The following is a 20,168-nucleotide window of genomic DNA, read 5'->3' on the forward strand; positions in this document are numbered from 1 at the left end:
TTCTTTTAGATTTTTCTAAGATAAAATTTAAGGAACAATAAAGTAATGAATCTTAAGTGTACAGATTAATGAATTTCTACATATGCACATTCCCATATAACTACCATCAGATACACAGAATACTCCAGCATCCTAGAAGGCTCACCTGTATAGCTCTCATCAATTCCCTTGCTATCTGCCCTCTGAGTTTAACCAATGGAGAGCCCAGCAGGAGTTGCAGAGAATGAGGTCAGAGTATTTATTCCCTGGTTCTCTCACAGAAGGGTCACATCATGCTCCTGGAGGTTAGTTTCTCAAAGTGGCCCTCCTGACATGACTCCAAGTTTCTAGTAACCTCTCTTTAACCTATACCCTTAGAGGTGTGGTAAAAGCTATTACAGGCTCAAAAACTACATTATCCCCTATAGTATATCCTGGCCATGCCTTTGTGAATGGCTCCTTTATTACACCTTCCTTGAGTTATCTTAATTCAAATGTGCCACCTGTTTCCTGCTGAGATCTTGTCTGATATAGCAGGCAATTGATAAAATCCTGGTCAATGAATAAGTGATGCTTCCTTCTAATGTCATAAGGATACCTTTCTGCAGGAAAGCCCTTTTGCTAATGGTGGAAGAAAAAAGACAAAGGAATAAAGGGGAAAACAACAAAGCTCATTCACTGTAGCTTGGTCTTTAAGTGATTTTTATTATTTGTGCAAGTGAGCAAGTTCTCTTTCATTTTAATTTGAAGGACAATTTAAATGCATGCAAAATATAACTACACTAAGAAATTCATGCCTTAGAAAGACACAATAGCATAGTGGTTAAAAGCGTGGGCCTCAAAGCCAAACTGCAAGTTATCAGCTTTTTGACTGTGAACCAATCATTCGGCTTTAGTGTGGCTCCATTTCCTTTCCTGTGAAACGAACATAATAGTATTACCTATCCAAGGCTGCCATGTTGCACAATTCAAAGGAATGCTCTTTATAAGAATATAAACAAAGTGGTGTTCTCTAGAATCATGCAATGCTATAGCCCAAGAGCTCCCTTTTATGACTGCTAGGATAAATTAGGGGTAAGACACAGGTATTAACCCTATGGGAGTTCGTGGGCTCCCATAATGACTGTTATAAGGATAAATAGGGTTAATACACGACTCATGATATAAAAGAAGAGACTGGAAAACCAGAGCTTTGTAATCTATGGTAAGGAATCTGGATTTGATTCTAACTGCAACTGGGAGACACTGGAGGGACATTAGCAGAGAGTTCCAGAGCTCCTAATAACATTACTCTCTCTCAGACAGAGCAGTCTTCCCTAAACTAATCATGCACCCCATAAGTATGCTTTGGTGAATGATGGACCACATGACAGACGGTGGTCCCATAAGATTATAATGGAGCTGAAAAATTCCGAGTAACTTCAGAGATCCTGTAGTCACTGTAACACCACAGTGCAATATATTACCTTTTCTACCTCAGATATACAAATACTTATCATTTTGTTACAATTGCCTATGGTATTCAGCATAGTTACATGCTGCATAGGCTTACAGCCTAGGAGCAACAGGCTATACCATACACCCTAAGTGTATAGGAGGCTATACCATTTAGGTTTATGTAAGTACACTCTATGAAGTTCAAACAACAAAACTGCCTAAGGACACATTTCTCACACAGGATCCCCATTGTTAAGCAATGCAGGACTATATCAGCATGGCTCACTCCTTTTTCTCCTTCATGTCTCACTCAAATATCACTTCATTAGAGACCGTCTCTGATCAATATATATAAAATAGATAAGTCCCTTCTCTCCCCCCACTGACTTTTGAGACTCTCTATCCTTATTCTCTCACTCCTTCACCATAGCACCAGAAATGTCACATGCACATTTGTCTATCCCCACACACCCCACCCCTGACTAGAGTGTAGGTTAGATGGGGGTAAGGACTTTGTTTTGCTCACTCCTGTATCCTCAGCGTTTATAACAGTGTGGGCACATAGAAGATACTTAATAAATATTATTTGAATGTATGGTGACTAGCAAATAATAAGTACTTAATTAGTGTTAGCAACTATTATAAATCTCATTAAGTCACTCATAATACTAAATGAAGAATACATACCTTGAATCATTTCACTGATTTTGTTACAGATTCCTACAGCAAAATCCCTTTGGGAAAAGAGAACAGAAAAAACTTTAAAACCAAAAAATTACACTTGCTTGTATTTTCTAAGGACTTAAAAGAAATAAAACACAATTAGCACAGAAGAAATCCAATATTCCAAACTGCAACTAACATTCCAAGGTCAGGTGCTCGGAAACACAACTAAAACAAAAACTCCAGCAACCAAATGGGCTATGCCAACACTGCTGTAAAGCAGCTCACTTAGGCCATTATCACAATACGGTGTTATTTTTTCATAACACTAACAAGCATCTGAAATTATTTTGTGTTTATATAACAACAGGGCCTGACCTTTTTCATCCCTATATTTCTGGTACTTAGAAAAGTGTCTGAACATGGTGGATATTCAGTAAGTATTTCTTTAATAACCATAAAAAGACTTCTTATAACAACTTGAAATTTAAAAATCAGTTACATACCTTTAGGGCCAAGAAACTGCAAACTAGGAGACTGCAGGCTTTTTGGGTGTAACAATATTTTCAAAACTATTTTTTAAATAACATTTTAAAAATTCTTAATGTCAACATTTAAATATAGTGAGCCCAAATAGAATAATCTGGTTTTTCAGATTATCCCCTCTCCTTTGCCAAAAATTGAGACCTGAGCACTGGGCATCCATTCCCGCACTGTTAACGACAGGCTGGTGCCATGGGGCACTTGAGATGGAGCGGATGTGCTTCAGTTCACCACAGATGCCACTAGGGGACACTGCTCTCACTGACAATGTTCACCTGGCCCCTGAAAGCATCTGAGCTTGTAACTCCTGCTTTGCGACCCAGACACTAGCATTTAAAATTTTCTGGTTTAGAATAAAACAGATGTGGTGACGGTAGGAGACAGGGGAAGAAAAGGATTAAATAAATTCTAAAGGTCTTATTTGGCTTGTTACTCTGATTTAATATCCAAAACCGATCAATACAGACACTAGAAAAAAAATCTATCAGCACTGACCGAGATATGTGATCTCAAGCCAGGTTATTATTTCTGGGAGAAGACACAAACACTGATCTCAAAAATACAAATCCTGTCAGCTGGTCACAGTAGCTCACACCTGTAATCCCAGAAATTTGGGAGGCTGAGGTGAGAGGATCACTTGGGTCCAGGAGTTCGAGGCTGCAGTGTGCCATGACTGCATCACTACATTCCAGCCTAGGTGACAAGAGACTCATTTGGTATTTTTTAATATAATAAATTACAAGTTATCACATTAAAGCATGGTATATTAAAAACTGTTTCTACATAAACTGCTAATTCAGATGTTTAATCATCATTTCCACAAGTGAAGAATCTTGCTGTTTCTCTTACTTGGTCTTAATCATTTTCCAAAACCAGTAATTACACAGACTGAAATAAAATTAGCTTCTAATAAGAACACAAGAGAAAAACTGAACTAAAAGTGATTCTCATATATAAAATTTAATCACTAAATTACAAATTTATCATCCAAATTTAGAAACTAAATTTAGAAAACTATTTTTGGAAGCACTGGAAGTACATATTTAATCTGACAGACTATGAAGCACTGACACCTTGGCAGTGCTAATCAGATGATAATTATTCACTATGCACAACTCTTAATCAGTAAAAGTACAGTCATGTACAGCATAACAACGTTTTGGTCAACAACAAACCACATATATGACAGCGGCTTCAAGAGATTATAACAGAGCTGAAAAATTCATATTGGCCAGAGATGTCTTGATGTCTGACCCTGTGTAGGTCTAGGTTAATGTATGTGTCCCTGTGTGTTTTCTTTGAGGGGTCTCACTATGTTGCCTAGGCTGGTCTTGAACTCCTGAGCTCAAGCGGATACCCCGGCCTCAGCCTCCCAATTACAGGCTGGAATTACAGGCGTGAGACACTGTGCCCAGTTATGTCTTAATTTTAACAAAAAAAGCTTACAGAATAAGGATATAAAGAAATATGTTTATCCAGCTATATGTTTGTATTTTAAGCTAAGTGTTATTATAAAAGAGTCAAAAAGTTAAAAGAAATTAAGACTGTATAAAGTTAAAAAGTTATAGTAAGTTAAAGCTAATTTATTATTGAAGGAAGAAAAACTTCAAAAATAAATTCGGTGAAGCCTTAGTGTACAGTGTTCAGGAAGTCTACAGTAGTAATACAGTAACGTCCTAGGCTTTCGCTTTCATTTACCGCTCACTCACTGATCACCCAGAGCAAATTCCAGTCCTGCAAACTCCATTCTCGGTAAGTGCCCTATACAGGAATACCATTTTTATCTTTTATGCCACATTTTTACTGAGCCTTTTCTATGTGTAGATATACAAATACTTACCACTGTGTTCCAATTGCCTACAGTATTCAGTATAGAAATATGCTATACAGGTTTACAGCCTAGGGGCAACAGGTTATACCATGTAACCTAGGTGTATAGTAGGTTATACCATCTAGATTTGTGTAAGTTCTCTATGATGTTTGCACAATGAAGAAATTGCCTAACAATGCATTTCTCAGAATGTAACCTCATAGTTAAGAGACATGTGACTGAAATTTTTAAAAGTCCTCTCAAAACCAATGACTCTCAATGAGAAAAAAAAAATGCTTATTTTCAAAGGCACAAAAAGGAACTGTACTTATTCAGATATTTCTGATCATCAATTACTGCCACATCTATTTATTAATTTTGATCCATGAAATTAAAAACTATATGCTTTCTATTATCTACTTTTTCAATAAGAATTACTGGAACTCTGAAGGTTTGATAAGAATAGCTGAAGGGGCCGGGCACAGTGGCTCACACCTGTAATTCCAGAACTTTGGGAGGCCGAGGCAGGTGGATCACCTGAGGTCAGGAGTTCAAGACCAGCCTGGCCAACATGCTGAAACCCCGTCTCTATTAAAAATACAAAAGTTAGCTAGGGATGGTGGCAGGCGCCTATAATCCCAGCTACTTGGGAGGCTGAGGCAGAAGAATTGCTTGAACCCGGGAGGCGGAGGTTACTGTGAGCTGAGATTGTGCCCCTGTACTCCAGCCTGGGTGATAAGAGCGAAACTCCATCTCAAAAAACAAAACAAAACAAAAGCTGAAGAGAAGGGTATGCAAATACTAATTTTTTTAATGTTAAAAAAAATTTATTATTCACCTGGTTATAAAACTGGAACTTGTTCATGCCAAGATATAGAGAAATTTATAAAAAGAAAACAAAAATTATATACAATCTTACCACTCAGAGACAAGATTTTTATATATATCCTTCCAGTCTTTTTTTTCTATTGCATAAATACAAACACTAGGCCTTTTTGTTTTTTCAACAAACCTGTTATATTACATAAGTTATTAGGGTGTTTTTTTTTTAAACAAACCTGTCATATTACATAACCTATTATGTAAACTGCTTCCAAATACGTTTCTAAAAACATTTAAGTTGTTACCGTATTCTATTGTATGATCATAATTTATCTAAGCTCAATGGCAGAAATTTAAGTTGCTTCTCATTTCTTTTGTTGTTACAAGTAACACTACAACTAGCATCCATACAAATAATTATCAGTACATATTACTGATAAATTCTGGAAGTGAATTTCCTGGGTCAAAGGGATGTACCTGTTTAAGGCTTTTCACACATATTACCAAAACGCTCCCCAGAAGGCAATGCTACTTTTCCTGTCAGTCAGGGGGATATTATATTTTATTTTACAGAAGAGAAACAAGCCAATCAAACATAGTAATAAAACCATGGTCAACATTTAATCCTCCCGCCCCCCCCCAAAAAATACTGTTCTGTAAAACAAGTGTAGGATATGACATTCTGAATAGGTTACCATTGGTTTTAATTCAAGTTATTGTCTTTGCCAAACTGTGGACAGCTCTAATGCAAAACAAATTAACATTAGAAGACAGTGGGTAAGCATTTTAGTATTACAGATGTATATGTCTGAGAGAAGCTCCTTAGTGAATAAAGCCTCTGCTACCCAATGAAGCCTTCCCCAACTAATCTATGCTGATCCTGTCCTTCTGGAAACTCATTTCATTTACACAATTAATACCAACATTTGTACTTACATTTTCTATTTTATGAATTTAAGTCTTGTTTCCCCAGTGTAAGGTAAACCTTCTCAGAAAATATACCTTGTCATTTACACTTTCCTGTATCTCTTAGTGTTTATATAAGTTGATCAGTTTTTCCTTCAAAAACTTTTCTTGGGAAGCCAAATTACTAAAAGGGATGTGCTTTTGTATGCTTACTTTGACTGTGCAGAGAAGTTTGCAGCAGCAAAAACAGCAGCTTCAACTTCTACATTATCATGTGAATCTAAACTCTGACGAATACTGTGATGAGCATTCTTCCTCTCAGGAATTATTGATGCCAGACTTCCCAACATCCTACAGAAATAGAGAAAGCCAAGAATATCGGGCATATGATAAAGTCAAGGTCAGAAAAGGAAGAGGCCAGGCAAAGCCAGATTATCAAAACTAAAGTTTATAGGTAATTCCATGTAACTCTGGTTAATAAAGCATAACTTTAGAAATCCATGAGTCAAATTTTAAACACTTTTACATATTTCAATATGTCAGAAAAATTAAGATGGCTTATCTAAAAAGCAAAATTTTTAACAATCACCTTGAAGTACATTCCAGGTACCAAACAGCCCAGAAAGGAAACTTCTGAATTATTAAAGCATCAAAATATCAATTTTCCAATGTTGCATAAAGAAGTCCATTTCAGCAAAGCATTAAGAATACTACATTTTTGCTGTTAAGCAGATACAAAAGTAAAAAAAAGTAAGACCTCCCAATCTTTTTTTCCCACATCAGTAAATATTGGTATGATGATTTTCAAATGTCCTCAAGATCAAGAAAGGAGTGGTTGAGCACACCCCTGGGGCTCATGCCAGAATCAACAATGGTGCAGAAGGTAAAGCTTGGAAAACAGTCTACTTCATAATAAAATTACACAATTAGAAAGGAAAAAAATCTATTGTTTGTGATATAAACCACAGAAAGTAGTTTGAAAAATCCTTTCAGTAGAAAGGCATAAATTTTAGAAATTTGCAAAACACTGCAGTAAACAAAACCTACAATGTTCCTACAATGACAACCTTTTTCAAAGTCAACATCCTAAATAACCTTCCAATGTGACATGTAATCACCTAACTATTCCCTGTAATTACACTCAATTAATTAGTATTGTTCCTAGTACTATTAAGTAATACCATTAGTAGCAAGAAACTAAAATGGACTAAATATGTAATTTATATTTAATTTGAAGGTTTTGAAATTATACATTTTTCAAAAGAAATAACAAATGACTATTAATCTATTATACCAGAAAAGATTAGACTAGTCTAATACTGACACACTTAACGACTTATTCCCACTGCTTCCAGCTTAATTTTTCTCTTCCTACTTGAGTACCTCCTTCTAGAATGTTTACAAAATAGGTCCTATATGGCAAACCTCCTAAGGCCTTGTGTGCCTGAGAATCTTTTTATTTTACTACTCTTTTAAATGAAAACTGGATAGATATAAAATTCTTTTTTTTTTTTTTTTTTTTTTTTGAGATGGAGTCTCACGCTGTTGCCCAGGCTGGAGTGCAGTGGCGCAATCTCGGCTCACTGCAAGCTCCGCCTCCCGGGTTCCCGCCATTCTCCTGCCTCAGCCTCCCGAGTAGCTGGGACTACAGGCGCCCACCACCACGCCCGGCTAATTTTTTGTATTTTTAGTAGAGACGGGGTTTCACTGTGGTCTCGATCTCCTGACCTCGTGATCCGCCCGCCTCGGCCTCCCAAAGTGCTGGGATTACAGGCTTGAGCCACCGCGCCCGGCCTAAAATTCTTAGCTCAATTTTCCTTTAATACTTATTGCAACAAATGTTACTGTTGAAAAACCTGATTTAAATCTAATATTTTTTTTTTCCTTTAAAGTGATCCTTCTTTTTGGAAGCTTTCTAGAGATCGCTGGTTTTACTGATAACCATAGTGCTTAAAAAAAGAGTTGAGGCAAGAGTCAACTGCCATGACTTAGAGAAGGGCAAGCATACAAAATGAATAACAAATATTAATATGCATTCTTACCAAAATATTCAGGCTAGCTTTAAATTATTTATGAAATTCATTCCACCAGTTAAATTCTATTATCTTTTGATTTAAAAAAAAAAAAAACCACATTTGTGAAAAACAATTCAAACATTACAAACAAAGTCAAATGGAAAAGCCTCTTGTAATCTATAACCCAAAGACTCTACCAAAAATAATCACTGTTAACGGTATATATTCCTCTAGATTTTTTTCTCAGCCTATATAAACATATATATTAGTATTAACTGACAAAATGAATTAATAAAATTGATACTATTTGACAACTTTTTAAAACTTAATATCTTTCTATGTCAGCATATATAGACTCACAACTCACTTTACTCTTTAAAAGTTATACAGTAGTTCACAAATAGCCATTCCCACGTTGATTTTTCCACAATTTTTCATTCCACAAAAATGACACTATAATCATCTATATACATATATTCACCAACTTTTAAAAATGATTTATTTAAAAAATTCCTACAGGTATATTTGCTGAAGTAAAGGGTAAAAATATCTTAAGTTTAAATTCTGGGCCAGACGCAGTGGCTCCCACCTGTAATCCCAACACTATGGTAGGCTGAGGTGGGCAGATCACCTGAGGTCAGGTGTTCAAGACCAGCCAGCCTGGCCAACATGGTGAAATCGTGCCTCTACTAAAAGTAAAAAAATTAGCTGAGCGTGGTGGCGGGCACCTATAATCCCAGCTACCTGGAAGGCTGCCGCAGGAGAATTGCCTGAACCCAGGAGGCAGAGGTTGTAGTGAGCCAAGATTACGCCACTGCACTCCAGCCTGGGCGACAGACTGAGACTCCATCTCAATAAATAAATAAATAAATAAATAAATAAATAAATAAATAAATAAATTCTATTGAATATAGCTTTCAAAAGATGAAAATCAATTAACTGACTTTAAAATATCACATACTGCTCACAATTTAATCACTCAAAAGGCAAAGAAATGACAAAAGCACTAAACTCTGAACAAGAAGGAAGAACTGATTCTTGGTGTGGAAAAAAGGACATTCAGGGAAGATGTGACATCCCGAACTTCCTGGTTAAAAAGACTGTCTGGGCAGGGTAGGTCAGAAATGAACCCTATAATTTAGGAAAGTGAATTTCAAAAGATATAAAAAGTTATAGATATGATTCTATAAATGGCAGAGCTAAAAAGAGAATATGGTTCAAGCTGGATATAAGGCTTACAAAATGAAATTCTAACAATTACATTTTTAAAAATATGCCAAGAAAGAAAAGAAAAAGCTAAAGAAACTATAGTGGTTATATCTGATATTCTCCGGTGAGATCAAATATGATTTATCACATTAAAAATGATCACATAATCAGGGAAGAATATAGAAAACTGACAGAAAACATTAAGTACAAGGTCAGGAAGGCAAAGTTCAAAATGAGCTGAGGCTGTTATATTGAGATCCACCAAGTTATTTGATCAGAACACCTACCTATATAGAGATGCATTTCAAACACAAGTTAGGCAACAATTTATAACCAAAACAGTTAACATAGATGTTAACTAAAAAGCATTTGCAGATTGGGATGGTTATCACAGTTTTGCCTTGACTCTTAATCAAAAAACCAAAAACAACTCCTAATATTCAAAATGAAAAATGTAAATATACTGCTTTTTTTGGTCATAACTACAGTTCAAATAATCTCATAGTGAATTATTACAATACAGTATACCGGAGGGTGATGGCTCTTGCCACGGGATCATTACTATGAATCACAGAAAAAATTCTCTTCACAAATTCATCCACGTTTAGAATCTTCTCCAAATGTTTCTCACTTTGTTGGGTAACTTTAAGAACACATAGCCTCAGGAAATTATTTCTAGAAAAACCAGAAATAAAATAAATTAGGTCACTTTAGAAAGTAATATTTAATTAGGAACCAAAGCAACACTAATAATATTACATTTTAGCAACAGCAAATATTTTTCAATCTTATCATTATTTGTTTCACTACTAAAAGAGTTACTTAAAGTTTGTACTTTACGTGGACACTAAGCATAAGCAGTTAGCTATGCTATAGTGTTGCTGCAAGACACCAAAATGGCAGTGACACAAGGAGAAGACCTAGAGCAGAACTAAATCTCCTCAAACTATATTATAACCAAGGCCAGGAAGTCAGATGGTCTTTCTCTTCTCTTGGGCTTATTCCACAACTTCTCTTCTCCTCAAGTGTGATACTGTGTACATATGAGCACATGAGCACATGGAGAATGGCAGAAAGCAGCAGAAGAGGGAATGGTGGGGGCGAAAAAGCAAACAGGCATGTATTCAGTACTTATATGTTTCAGGTACTTCACAGACATGCATCTCATGCTATAATAAATTATTAAATCAGCAACTTCTCAAAAACAATCTGTACAAAGCCACAGCTTTTCCTGAAGTATACACTAAAATATCAAGGTTGTCTTAATTTTATTCTGTTCTCCAAAGAAATAAGTATTGTCTAAATTATACTCTTCATTTTTGCTTTAAACGTCATTAAATCTCACACTGATGTGCTGCACACAGTCATGTGTGTCCACTAATGGTAACTAACCAGGTGGAAGTCCTAAAAGGCAAAAAGAAAAAGACCACAATAGAAAACAAGAAATATGAACAAAGTACTTTAGAACATTGAGGCTTTAAAAAGACTTACCCAACTCTGAAAACATCAGCTAACTTTAGGAATGCAGAATTGATAAGAATAGGGAATGGATACTTCTGAAAAAGTCTGGGAAAGCGAACAACTGCTTCGCACTGTTCACCAAGTTTGCCAGATCTTAGGCCTATGGAAAAAAAAGCACAGAGAGGGAAGAACAGTTTGCATATTCGTGGCTACAAAGCAAAAATAGCAAATATTAATTTACTAGATAGTGAAGAAATAATCATTCTTAAGAAGCAGGTAAAGTATAATTCATTACCCTTTTAAAAGTAAAAATGGTATATCAAATAGTAATCTGGAAATCACTACTTTTAGATAAACAATAATGAAAAAAAGTTTTAAGGTAAGAGTTAAGAATATTCAAAGCCACAAAATAAAGCTCAACACATTTAAAAGGACTGAAATCATACAATGCATGTTTTCTGACCACATGGAATTAAATTAGAAAAAAGAAAAAAAAAAGCACCTTTAACCCACAGGTGGCTAGGCATGGTGGCTCATGCCTGTAATCTCAACACTTTGAGAGGCTGGGAAAAGGAGGACTGCTTGAGCTCAGGAGTTCATGACCAGCCTGAACAACATAGTAAGACCTTGTCTCTACGGAAAAAAAAAAAAAAAAAAAAAATCCAAGCGTGGTAGTGTGCGCCTGTGGACCCAGCTACTGGAGATGCTGAGGTGGATGAATCACTTGAGCCTGGGAGGTTGAAGCTGCGGTGAACTGTGATTGTGTCACCGTGCTCCAGCCTGGGCAGCAGCACAAGACCCCATCTCAAAAAAAAAATTTTTAAGTAACAAATAAATAAATAACTCACAGCTGAAAGAAGAAATTAGAAAAATATTTTGAACTGAATGAAAATAAAAGCACAATCTATGGAATGCAACTAGAGTAGTGCTTCAAGGAACATTTATAACATTGAAGGCTTATATTAAGAAAGAAGAAAGTTCTCAAATCAATGATCTAACAAAGGTACCAACATAATTCAATGTGGAAAGAATAATCTTTTAAACACGTGATTCTGGAAAAGCTAGATAAGCATAGCAAAAAGAATCAACCTTCTCCCTTGCATCATACACAAAAATTAACTCAAAATGAACAACAGACCTCAGTGTAAGAGCTAAAATTATAAACTATGTAGAAGAAGACATAAAGAAAATTTTTATGAGCTTGGGTTAGGCAAAGAATTCTTAGATAAAACAAAAGGCATAAATCATAAAATAAAAAAGTGGTAAGTTAAATTCCATCAAAATTTAAAACTTCTGCTCTTCAAAAGACACTGTTAAGAAGATGAAAAGACAACCCACATACTGAAAGAAAACATTTACAAAACACATATGTGATAAAGGACTTCATCCACAGTTGTTGTAAATCAATAATACAAACCAATTTTTTAAATGGACAAGAATTAAAGAGAAATTTCATTGAGGAAAAAATATGGATGGCAAATATAAGCACATGAACAGATGCTCAACAGTGTCATCAGGGAAATGAAGATTTAAAACTCCAAAAAGATACCACTACACATTCACTAGAATGGCAAAAACTTTAAAAAGACCAACAATGCAAGTGCTAATGAGGATATGGGGTAACTATAACTCTCACACATTGTTAGTGGGAATGTAAAACCGTTCAGCTCTTTTGACAACCCTCTGGCTCCTTCCTTTAATTTTCATTTTTCCTTTATTTTAGATTCAGGGGGTACATGTGCAAGTTTGCTAATGGGTATACTGTGAGACGCTGAAGTTTGGGGTATGAATGATCCCATTACCCAGGTAGTGAGCATAGTACCCCAATAGGTAGTTTTTCAACTCTTCCCCTCTCCCTCCCTGCTTACTTTTAGAGTCCCTGGTGTCTACTGTTCCTCTCTTTATGTCCATGTGTACCCAAAGCTTAGCTCCCACTTACAAGTGAGAACATACAGTATTTGATTTTCTGTTCCTACATTAACGTGCTTAGGGTAATGGCCTCCAGCTGCATCCATGCTGCTGCAAAAGACATGGTTTCATTCTTTTTTTATGGCTGCATAGTATTCCATGGTGTATATGTACCACATTTTCTTTATCCAATCCATGATTGACATGCATCTAGGTTGATTCCACATCTTTGCTATAGTTAACAGCGCTGGGATAAACATACGAGTACATGTGTCTTTTGGGCAGAATGATTTATTTTCTTTTGGGTATATATCCAGTAATGGGATTACTGGGTTGAATGGCAGTTCTTTGACAAATCTCCAAACTGCTTTCTACACCGGCTGAACTAATTTACATTCCCACCAACAGCACATATATAAGCATTCCCTTTTCTTCACAGCTTTACCAGCAAGTTATTTTTTGACTTTTCAATAATAGCCATATTGACTGGTGTGAGATGGTATCTCACTATGGTTTTAATTTACATTTCTCTGATGATTACTGAAGCTGAGCATTTTTTTCGTGTTTGTGGACTCCTTGTATGTCTTCTTTTGAGAATGTCTTTTCATGTCCTTTGCCCACTTTTTAATAGGGTTATTTGGTTTTTGCTTGTTGAATTAAGTTCCTTATAGACTAGATATTACACCTTTGTCAGATGCGTAGTTTGCAAATATTTTCTTCCATTCTGTAGGCTGTTTACTCTGTTGATAGTTTCTTTCACTGTGCAGATGCTCTTTTGCTTAATTAGGTCCCACTTGTCAATTTTTGGTTTTGTTGCAACTGCTTTTGAGGATTTAGTCATAAATTATTTCCCAAGGCTGATGTCAAGAATGGTACTTCCTAGGTTTTCTTCTAGGATTCTTACAGTTTGAGATCTTACATTTGAATATTAAATCCACCCTGAGTTAATTTTTGTATACGGTGAAAGGGAGGGGGGTCCAGTTTCATTCTTCTGCATAGGGCTAGCCAGCTATCCCTGTACCATTTATTGCACAGGGAGTCCTTTTCCCATTGCTTATTTTTATCAACTTTGTTGAAGATCAGATGGCTGTAGGTGTGCAGCTTTATCTCTGGGTTCTCTATTCTGCTGTCTGTGTGACTGCGTGTGTGCCAATACCATGCTGTTTTGGTTACTGTGGCCTTACACAATAGTCTGAAATTGGGTAATGTGATGCCTTCAGTTTTGTTATTTTCCTTAGGATTGGTTTGGCTATTTAGACTCTTTTTTGGTTCCACATGAATTTTATAAGAGTTTTTTTTTTCTAATTCTGTGAAAAATGACGTTGATAGTTTGACAGTAATAGCACTCTGTAGATTGCTTTGGGCAGTGTGGCCATTTTAACGATATTGATTCTTCCAATCCATGAGCATGGAATGTTTTTCCATTTGTGTCACCTATGATTCCTTTTGGTAGTGTTTTGTAGTTCTCCTTGTAGAGATCTTTCACCTCCTTGGTTAGAGGTATCCCTAGGCATTTTATTTTTTGTTAGTTCTTTTTTAATACAGGTAAACATACTAGACACATAGCAATGCTACTTTTAGCTATTTATCCAAATGAAATGAAAACATATGTCGACACAAAGATCTGTATGCAAATATTCACAGCAGCTTTATTCATTAATAGCCCCAAACTGGAAATACATATGTTCACCAACTGGTAAACGAATAAACAAACTGTGGTATATCCATACAATGAACTACTACTCAGCAATAAAAAAGGAACCAGTTACTGATGCATACAACAACAAAGGTGTATCTCTGTTGTGTAGCTTTGAAATGATTACAATAGTCTGCTATTGTGAGTGAAATGTTCTGCTGTGGTAAGAACATGGAGTGTAATCTCCCTCCCTGATGACATGGCTCCTAGCATTGAAAACCTTGTTGTCATCATAGATCTCCAGTGTTGGTCAGATCTTCTCTCCAGAGAACATCTCATAGAAAGGTACACCTCAAACTTCAATTAGACTTTACATTCACAGTGGCCTGTTTCCATCCTAAATGCACAACGAGACTTTACTAATTGGACTCTAAATGAAACTAGTATTTACTCACACGTGGTTGATGGACTTTGTCTATCAAATGTATTCCCTGTGAGATTTGTTCTTATTATTCTCCCCCTCTAAACATTGTGAACAAGGTGGGGAAAACTCTTTCTGTGTGGTAATAAACCATGTGATTTGTGAAATCATACCTTATTTTAACCACATAAAACAATCTCAAAATCATTATGCTGAGTGAAAGAAGCCAGACCCGAAAGACTACACTTACTTACTGTATGATTCTATTTTATATGACATTCTGGAAGAGGCAAAACTATAGTGACAAAAAATAGATTGGTGGTAGCTGGGAGCTAGAGAAAGGGAACTGACTGCACAGGCACACAAGGAAGGTTTTTCGGGTAAAGGAAATATTCTATGTCTTGACTATGGTCATGGTTTCATGACTACATACATTTGGTGAATTTTATCTGATACAAATTATACCTCACTAAATCTGATTTTTAAAAAAATTTTAAAAACCCAACCAACAAAAAAGAATTAATATTCAATTTTCTAAAAAATTCATTAGGAATTGGCCCTTTCCTATGCCCTTTTAAGGTTGATGTAGTGCTTTAAGAAGCTAACATAGAAGGATAAAATAAGTCTCTACAAAACCCAGAGAAGAGATTGGAACACTCCTCTGGATCTTGCCTGGAGTCACAGCTGAACCAGGAAAAAAAAAAAAAATTCACTAAGAGTGAATACGTTGGTAAGGATTTAATAGCATCAATTTCAAATGTCTCTGTTTAGTATTTTACCAGTCATAAAATGCTAATTATATCCTCACAGGAATAAGTATCTTAGAATATCTCCGTCCAGTAACCTTTGATTATTCTTAAAAAAACAAGAAAGGAGGCCAGGCGCAGTGGCTCACGCCTGTAATCCCAGCACTTTGGTAGGCCGAGGCAGGCAGATCACCTGAGGCCAGGAGTTCAAGACCAGCCTGGGCAATATGGTAAAACCTCGTCTCTACCAAAAAAAATTACAAAAATTAGCCCAGCGTGATGGCAGGGACCTGTAATCACAGCTACTCAAGAGGCTGAGGCACAAGAATTGCTTGAACTTGGAGGCAGAGGTTGCAGTGAGCCAGTATCGCGCCACTCACTCCACTCCAGCCTGGGTGACAGAGACCCTGTCTCCAAAAAGCAAAAAGACAAAGGAAATCTGAAGGCTCTTCCTAGTTGCCACAATGTTTCATACAAAAGACAACCACAAAGTAAAACTGCATAGGTAATTTCTCTCATTTACTAATGAGTGATGTTCTGTAATGCACTCATGTTAGTTATTCAGTACTTAGAACATTATTTCCTCATAGGAAAATAATAGCACTATCAGCACTCATAGTACTCTGGAACCTAATAACCATTTATAATAAAAGTTTCTATGGGATAATTAATTAACATTTCTAACTGAGATAGAACACATTCCTCCTTCATCTGGTCCCTCCTCCCTTTCACCCCCATACACACACAAAGAACTGCCTCTGAAGCTCTAGAAATCTTTTTCCTATCAAACACACAACGCCAAAAGGGGTAATTCCACATAGCTGGGAGCGTGGCTCACATAGCCTTAAAGGCTTTTCTAAAAGCCTGATATGAAAAACGGGTCAAGGGACACACAGATAAGGCACAGAAGAGGAAAGACATAGCTGAGGATGGAGGTGAGAGGAAGAGACAAGGAACAGAGATGTGTGCTTATGTGTATGTGTTGGCAAAGCGGTTGAAAAAATCCACAGTAATTGGATTGTTTCATTTTCTTCTCACTTCCAGTAGCTGAGTTACATACAAAGGATGGTAAAGTTCTGTTTGTAATGAATTAACCTTGGCTGAGATGAAAAAGGCATAGTAGGAAACAGCCTATGTACAGGTAGTCTCCTTGACAGAATATAATCATGTTTTATCTTCCCTGAAAAACAGAACCAAAGACCATATTGATTTGTTTAAACATGCTGATTTAAAATGTACCAAAGATTATTTTGAATGAAGCCAGAGAATGTTTTATCTAATATCGTCAAACTTTTTTATCTGAGATAAAGTAGACTCTCATTCCTCTATAACAACTCCATGAAGTAAATGAGTTAAAGAATATTAAATCTCTTCTGTATTTTCTGATGTAAGAGCCCTCCTTAGGAAAGAGGAAGTGAGAAGTAGGCTGGCTCTGAAGGATAGTAGTTAAGGTGAAAAAGAAGGAAAAAGTGCTTTAAAGGCCTATTATTTAGCAACAGCCCTGGGTTGGCGTAGTATGGTACTCATCTTGCTTGCTCTAGGCCAATTTTGTAAGCACTGGAAAACAGGAGCTCAGCACATTCCAGTTCTAGTATAAGAGGGTTAGACATTTTATTTGTATTGCTTGCTACAGGAAGAATGCCCTGGTCATAAGACCACTAATCATAAGAATACTACTGTGAGCCCAGAGATAAGATTAAGAAGGATGGATGTGATTGCCATACCTACATTTTATTTTGTATTCTTCCACCAAAAAAACAAAACAAAAACAAAAACAAAAACAAAAACAGATACCTCCTGCTTTTCTGTGCCTGGACTTAAACAGCGCTTAACTCAGTTGCAACATGCATGTAGACCAGGGGAATTAAAATAGGCTGTAAAATCATTTATTCATTCAAAATTCATTTGGCAGAAGTAAAGCATGCATTATTCTAATCTTATTTTGCACTTAAAATGTGCAGAGCTTTTTGCCATGCTAGTGGTTTTCAGCTTTGCTCTGCATCAGCAATATCTGTTAAGTTTTTGAAAAATATCTATGCTAGGGGTTTTACTCCAAATCTACTAAATATATGGTGCAGAGTCCCAGGCATCTGTTTAACTTTGAGAAGGTTGGTTTTTTTTTTTTTTTTTTTTTAGACAGTCTCACTCTGTCGCCCAGGCTGGAGTGCAGTGGCACGATCTCAGCTCACTGCAACCTCCGCCCCCGGGGTTCAAGCGATTCTTGTGATGCAGCCTGCCGAGCAGCTGGGATTATAGGTGTGCACCACCACACCTGGTTAAGTTTTATATTTTTAGTAGAGACGGGATTTCACCATGTTGGCCAGGCTGATCTCAAACTCCCAACCTCAGGTGATCCTCCCGCCTCAGCCTCCCAAAGTACTAGGATTACAAGCATGAGCCACTGTGCCCAGCCAGCACCTAGAATCTCAAGTTAACTTCTGCCACTTCATAACTTATTTGACTGGCCTGCCCACACTGATTACACTGGAGTTAGAAAACTACTAGGCTGCCGAATTTGGTCCTCAGAATGCTGTTATCTGACAGGCACTAATGTTTTTAAAGGTTTTGAACACACTGTCAGGTTTTACAAATCATACTTCACATAACACCCCAGGATCTCTGGTTTTAGAAAAGTAAAAGATCTGAAATGTTACTGAAGAAGGTAGGAGTGTCTGACCAAAGAAACACAGTAGTACTGCAGAAACATTATAGTACTGCAGGTCCGTGTTGAAGGTCAGTGTGTATTTGGCTGCCATTTATGATGATAGCCATGTACCCTACTGTATGACTTTCTGCAGCAATTTTTGACTGCCTTTAAGGATAGTAAAGAATGGAACCTTGGATGTGAATTTAAAGTACTGGTAAGAAAGTAAATGAAGTTAATAAAATGAGGGACCATGAAATCTAAGCTGAACAAAGAAGTAAAACAGGTACAGAAAAGTAGAGAGGTGAAATACTGAGGTCTGAATGAAAATAAAGACCAGCCAAAATAGCAGTTAATGATAATGATAATGATAATACACATGAAGTGCTTATTCTGTGCCAGTCACTCTGAAGCACTTTACATGTATTAAAGTCTCACTAAAAATCACATAAATTAGGCACCATTATTTTCCCCATTTGAAAGGTGAGGAAACAGGCACAGACTAGTTAAGCAATTTGCATAAGAAACAACAATGCTAACAAATGACAGAGTTGGGATTCAAATTCTGGCAATGTGGCTCCAGAGGCTATAGTGCTAACCATTATGCTAAAATGTATCTATAGCAAGCAACTAGAAAGAAAGAGATTAAGATTCAAGAATGAGACATTTAAATGAGTGATTAAATAGTGGAATTCTGAGGTGATGAATTCTAGGGAATTAGGGGAATGCCATAAATTATGGTAAACTTGGGGTTTGGGATATACATTAATCAAGTTTTCAAAACAGCACAAATCTCCAAGTTGCATCTATCAGCAGTTCTTAGTTGCAAGCAACAGAAGCTAACTCTGGCTTATTAGGCAGAAAATGAGTTTATTAAAAGCTTAAGAACCATTTTTAAGGTTAAATTTCTAGGAACACCTAATATCACACTACCCAAACAACTGGATGGAGGAACCCTGTCTTTGGTAGGAAACACCAGATGCAACAATGAGCTCTGCTGTCATCTAGGAATATTGTAGCCATTGTTGTTGCTACTGTACACTAGAAATACCGCTGCTGCCAGGGCAGAACTGTGAGTGGACAGTTCAACTCTTCCTTCTTGCATCTCTTAACTTCTAAATCAGACAGTGAGAAGGAGGTGTGTCTGACTGACAGAGCCTAAGTCAGATCCTGCATTCTTGCAAAGGAAACTAGGAAATGAGTTTTTGCTTCTACCTTGGTTAGACAAGGTTCATGCTATGGGACATTCCTTAAGCACAAAAAGAGTGTTCAAAAGATATTAAGCAACCATCAACATAACTAACATCCACTACAAAGAACACCACAAATAAAACCTTACCAAACAAACACAATTTAGGAGAATTTGTGACATACATTTGCTTTAGCTAAGAAATGATGATGATTCGAAATTGAACCATAATACAAACAAATCTTGAAATGTATACATTAATAAAAGGTGTCGGGGGGACATGGGTAGAAATATGAACACAAGCATACAACCCACAGCTTAAAAAATTGATGGCAAAGCCAATTTTTATATTTAAAAAGCAGAAATAGAAACAAGTAAAATGATAGTGAAAACTAACGATGCATTAATAAGGCAGCATCCATTCCCCAAATTTCAGAAATTGTCTGTAAATGTACATGGTAAGATATATGCAACGTCATCCAGTATGCACATGAGAATACTAATTTAGAATCCTAAACAAATTTGAGTTTATGTATACCAACTTCTAGGAATATTTAATAACTTATTTTGCAAATTCCAAAACAGTAAATCTTAGTAATATACAAGAATGAGTCTGTGGGTTTCAGTAAAAACTTGAATTTTTGGATTAGTTCATAGCCCATGAAGGAATTACCAATCAGGCTGCTGGTTTTTATGTGGCATTAAGTTGCCCAGAGTCTCACCTTAGCTTCAATTCTGTATGTTTTTTGTTTGTTTGTTTTGTTTTTTGAGACCGAGTT

At 36.4% G+C, this 20,168-nt stretch overlaps 1 protein-coding gene and 1 non-coding gene across 5 annotated transcripts in view; one reads left to right on the plus strand and one right to left on the minus strand.

Moving 5' to 3' along the window:
* INTS7 (integrator complex subunit 7) overlaps nt 1–20,168 on the minus strand; it is a 94,748-nt gene that overhangs the window by 69,391 nt on the left and 5,189 nt on the right. For all 4 annotated transcript variants that reach the window (XM_074035940.1, XM_005540768.5, XM_065541388.2 and 1 more), the window contains 4 exons: nt 10,876–11,005; nt 9,913–10,059; nt 6,374–6,511; nt 2,104–2,150 (listed from right to left, as the gene is read on the minus strand). In XM_074035940.1, the coding sequence (XP_073892041.1) occupies nt 2,104–2,150; nt 6,374–6,511; nt 9,913–10,059; nt 10,876–11,005 (462 nt within the window). The remainder of the gene's footprint in view (nt 1–2,103; nt 2,151–6,373; nt 6,512–9,912; nt 10,060–10,875; nt 11,006–20,168) is intronic.
* Nucleotides 15,377–15,496, plus strand: LOC123571159 (small nucleolar RNA SNORA26). The gene has a single exon (XR_006695328.2). It is a non-coding gene; the product is annotated as a small nucleolar RNA SNORA26 (small nucleolar RNA).

This window comes from Macaca fascicularis, chromosome 1, assembly GCF_037993035.2.
Source record: "Macaca fascicularis isolate 582-1 chromosome 1, T2T-MFA8v1.1".
NCBI lineage: Eukaryota > Metazoa > Chordata > Mammalia > Primates > Cercopithecidae > Macaca > Macaca fascicularis.